General features: G+C 30.6%; 1 protein-coding gene across 1 annotated transcript in view; it reads left to right on the forward strand.

Moving 5' to 3' along the window:
* Nucleotides 1-4925, forward strand: part of LOC106459070 (activator of 90 kDa heat shock protein ATPase homolog 1-like) — a 24699-nt gene that overhangs the window by 10064 nt on the left and 9710 nt on the right. The window contains exons 3-5 of the mRNA XM_013918648.2: nt 3239-3349; nt 3864-3949; nt 4532-4652. Of these exons, the coding sequence (XP_013774102.1) occupies nt 3239-3349; nt 3864-3949; nt 4532-4652 (318 nt within the window). The remainder of the gene's footprint in view (nt 1-3238; nt 3350-3863; nt 3950-4531; nt 4653-4925) is intronic.

Consider the following 4925-nt stretch of genomic DNA (forward strand, 5'->3'; position numbering starts at 1 on the left):
GACCCGTTTGGTCACCCACTATTCAGAGGTTATGAAGAATTCAAGCTAATTTCAATATTGCACCGAAATGAAAGTGACCCAAAAAATGGTGCTAACTCAGTAACCCGTGGCCCAATTTTAATGAAACTTCTTTTATTCTGTTTCTATTTTCATTTCATTACAAATATGGCACTATTGTGTGCTGTTTTTGCTGTATTTAATTACAAGCAAACAAACAAACAATCTCAGAGTTTTAGTAGTATATGGATTGTGTATGGTTGATATTAGCTAAACTGGATATTACATCATTAGTTTAGTTAAATTACTTTTTATATTTACTTTCCTTGGCATATTATGCCTCATGTATTTGTACATACAGTGTATTATTTTTACAGAACTTCCATAGTTCTTGAGTCTTGTTGCATTTCATTTTTGGCTTTTAGAGAAGATCAAATGTTATTTATTATTTCCTGCATTCTCTTCTATGTGTTTGTTATAAAGGATAATTGATTCTAAGAACCCATAAGTGAAGACAAAAGGGAATATGTTCAGAAGTTTAGCTAATTGTTTTCTTATTACATTTAACATTATTATTTTATATCAGGTATTAGTTTACCTTTTATTTATTTATTGTTTTGTACCTTGTTAAATATTGGTTGTTGTTTGTGCTGTGGCATCCAACCTGACACACTTTTAAGTAAAATATGTGGCATTAATTGTTTATCTATTAGAGTCTGTAATGTTTAACAACTCCCTGTGTGTGCCCTCTTATAACTAGCAAACAGCTGGGGTAATTTTACCCAAACCTAGCATGTAGCCTTAGAGTACACCAGCTTTTGTGTTCCTCATTCCTTTCTGTGGAACTCAGCCAAACTTGGTATACACCAAAATGCCACCAGTCCATCTCTTTGTATATTCTCTATCAGTTTCAATCATTATTTTCTTGCTCTTCTACCCCCCCCCCCCCACGTATGAATATAATTTAGCAGGTTGAGGTACTTCATAATGTGTCTGAAGCATCTTAACTGTCTTTTGGCTGTGGTGTTCATTACTTTTTGTACTTGCTGTCTCAAATGCTTTTGCTTTTCTTTCCATCCAGCTGATTCTTAACATTCTTCTGACAACTCTTGCCTTGAAAGCTTCCTATCTCTTGCACATCACCTTTACTGCTGGTTCAGATTTAAACCCCATGTGTCAGTATTGATCAAGTATAACAGTGAGCAGTTTTCAATCTAGTCTTAGTGGTAATCCATCTGTTGCTTAAAATTTTTTTCATGGCATAAAAAGCTGATATAGTAATTTTTATTCCAGATTAACACAATGTCCAAAATATCTGGAGAACAGATTTATTCTAGATATCTGGAAAATAAGTGAGAATAATGGCAACAAACCAAAGCTTGTTATAGTTAAATCCTTAATGTTTTTTGTTTTTTTTTAACATATAGTGATGTAGCTCTCAGGCAGGACTGTCTTTACATTTGATAATGATGTTGTGTTGATGATGATACTCAATAAATTAAAATGAATTCTTCATATTTCATGATTATTTACTGAAGTTTAAAGTGGAAATTGTTGGCTGTACATTATAAATTTTAGGTGGCAACATTATTAAGCATGAGAGCAATTTCTTTTCTCACTGTAATGACCAAGTTAATACACATTTGTAATAATCACTAGAATGCCACCTATCATGTACATCAGGCTAAATAACTGATAGACTGATGTTTTCTTAACTTTAAGTAAAGATGCTGTTTACTACAGCACATGTGATGCAGTTGTAAATCTGTGGTCAGTTTAATCAGTCTACATATGTGATAGAGTGGTATTCCTAATGTATTGAGAATATTATGATTTAATTCAGAATATATAGAAAAATATAAAATCTCTGGGCAGGTTATCCAATACAACAAAATCATCCACTAAACAGTTCAACATTTGGAACACCTCACACCTTTTCCATCATGTCTAGCAAAAGGTCACTGAATTCTAGGGACATTTCAAGTCATTCACCTAAACAACACGTGTTTCGTCTGATGTAAATAAAATTTTGCATTAAAACATCATCTGTATTAAAATCATAAATAATATTCAATGTTAAACTGGTACACAATTAAAAAATTATGATTTTAACTTTATACACAAGTGCCAAAATACTATAATCATCTGTATTCTCAGTGAAAAATCATCACATATGTGTAGGTAGATTAGAAAATGTTATAAATATAAAACAAACTCGTTGGACATTTTAATTTAAGTCTGTAATTGAGACAGGCATATGTGTTTGTCTATCAGATTTATGAAGGCTTGGAGTTTACCAAAAACAAACTCTTATATGTGACCATCCAATTCATCAGATCTGTCCCTCCCCACAATGCCATACATCTATATGGTTAGCACAGCAGAAAAGTATTGTCAGTGTGTATAAAAATTGATATAAAATTGGTTCAATAAATTTAAATATATAAACCCTGTATTCAAAATAATGAAATTAATGCAATAAAAAGAAGTTGAAGAACACACTATCCATGATGAAATTAAAGAGCAGGCAACTGGAAATAATAAAGTTAAACCCTAAAAACTAGTTGAGCTCTGTCAAGGATATTATGATGTGAAAATTGTCACAGTGATAAAAGTATTAATCAATGAAATATCAACACTTGTAAATAGACCAACTAAAGATACTTAGGTGACTAAACTAATAACATCATGATGTACTTTATTTAGAAAGAGCTGTTAAAAAACTTGCAATAACTAATAGTGGACTCTATACTAAAGTTGTTAACTTCCTTAAGTTAGGAATAAAAATAATCACTTAAAAAATTAAGGAGTAATCATGACAGTATTGAAAAGGTTTGGATATTCTGTTAAGTTAGTAATCCTATAAGCAGTAACTAGAAGAGTGTTAAACTTACTACAAATCTGAAGAAACTTTGTGCTCAAAATATGGTAGAGAAACTTCATTTGTGAAAAACTGAAAGGAGTTATGAGCTTCATTCACACAGTCTTGCAATGTTGATCAAATTTTATTTTATCTAATAAGCTGGCAGGAGTAAATGTAACATAATACGTGAGAAATCTTAGTGTTAGGAAATTGAAAATTTATAACTTTTCTAGTCTAGAAGAATAAAGTTTTTATTTGATTAATTTTGTTTTAATATAGATTCCTTGTTTATTGTAGCTCGGATATGAATAAAAATTATAAATGTCAAGCTCTTAACATCAGTGTTTGTGTAAGGCTCTTGTAATTTATTCCTTCCAGGACGATGTAAAATAACTGAGATCACCAAGGTCAGTGGTGAGGCAGTAGCTAATAACCGTAAGGGCAAGTTGATTTTCTTCTATGAATGGGAAATTACCCTAAAGTGGAAGGGTAAGTGTATGTTAAGAGATAACAAAATGTTCGTAGAATATAAAATTGCTCTAACAGTTTGGTGTCAGATTTGATTTACTCTTTTTCAATTTTGAGGCATGTTTACAGTAATTACATGAGATCCATAGTATTTAGCTGTAAAGCAGCAAAGCTACAAAACCAAAAAATAATTCAGTTTGAGAGAGAGAAAATCTTAAGTTTATCTTTCTGCTTTAAAAGACAAAGAAGGTAATGGTAAAATTCTTTCTTTACTTCTTATCAACTTTTAAGAACTTGTATAATTGCATTAAAAAGTCATATGTAAAAGTGTTATTTAAATGTTCACGACATTTTTATAATTGCGACATATTTTTATCTTGCAAGTTAAGAAGAGAAATAGTTTAAGTATAGGTAAATAGCAGATCATAACTACTATGTACATTAATTTGTGACTTAAAATGTTGTAACATTAATGTTTAATTAGTAATACTCATGTTTGGTAGTTGATATGTTCAACCCGAAGTGTGTATTACAGGACAGCACAAAGATAGTGACACCGAAATTGAAGGAACAGCAGAGATACCAAATTTGAGTGAAGAAAATGATCCCTGCGAGGTTGATGTACGTCTTTTTTTTCCTTCCACTCATCAGTAATGTCTTTATGACAGTGAGAAAAATAATTTATTGTATCATACAGTGTAGGTGTTTTGAACATTTCACAAGTTATATACAACTTTGTGGGCTTATCATGATTTAACTTGATCAAACCTCTTCCAAAAATTGTGGTTGAACCTAAATGATATGTATACAAGTAAGCTTAACATGCAAGTGTTTTATTTTATTTTATACAAATATTTTAAAAACCTATTGTATTACATCTATTTTATTGTAATTTTTAATTTATAATTCTTTCAGAGGCTTTAATTTAATAAAAACAAAGAATGGTCGATAAAATACAATATTTTTATAAAAAATAGGTGCATCACCTGAAAAATCGTGATCCAGTCAGGCTGTTAATTAATATGTATAGTTTAAAGTACTGCAATATATATATGTATATAGGGAAATTCTTATTTCCAAAGTCTTTGCTATCTATTCTAAAACTGTACAGATTCATAGAACTTTTTGCTAGCCAAGTTTATGTGGTATATTAGCTATGTTTGTAAGAAGTTTGTTGACTGTTAGAAATTGGGTTTCCTGTAGGTGAACATAAGTGTGACGACCACGGATGATTTTTCTCAACAGCTGAAGGACATGATGAGGACCGTTGGAATACAAAATATTCGGGAAAAATTGGCAGAATACATAAAAAGATTAAAAGATGGTAAAGTTACTATGTTCTGCAACAGTATATAATATTTTCGAGTTTGGCTATAAAGCATTGTTATGAAGGTGTTTGAATTGTTAGAGTGTCCAAATGTATTTAACTCCTCCACGCCCAGGTGCATCTATTCAATGCACCTGCCATGTAGTTTGTTTTATTGAGTTGCAAAAATTAACTAATGGATGTTGTAGCTTTAAACTTCATAAAAACTTTCTCCAGATTATTTAATTTTTGTAAAATAAAACATCTTATTTTTATATGTGATATTAGTAT

The sequence above is a fragment of the Limulus polyphemus genome, unplaced genomic scaffold (genome assembly GCF_000517525.1).
Source record: "Limulus polyphemus unplaced genomic scaffold, Limulus_polyphemus-2.1.2 Scaffold554, whole genome shotgun sequence".
In the NCBI taxonomy this organism is placed as follows: domain Eukaryota; kingdom Metazoa; phylum Arthropoda; class Merostomata; order Xiphosura; family Limulidae; genus Limulus; species Limulus polyphemus.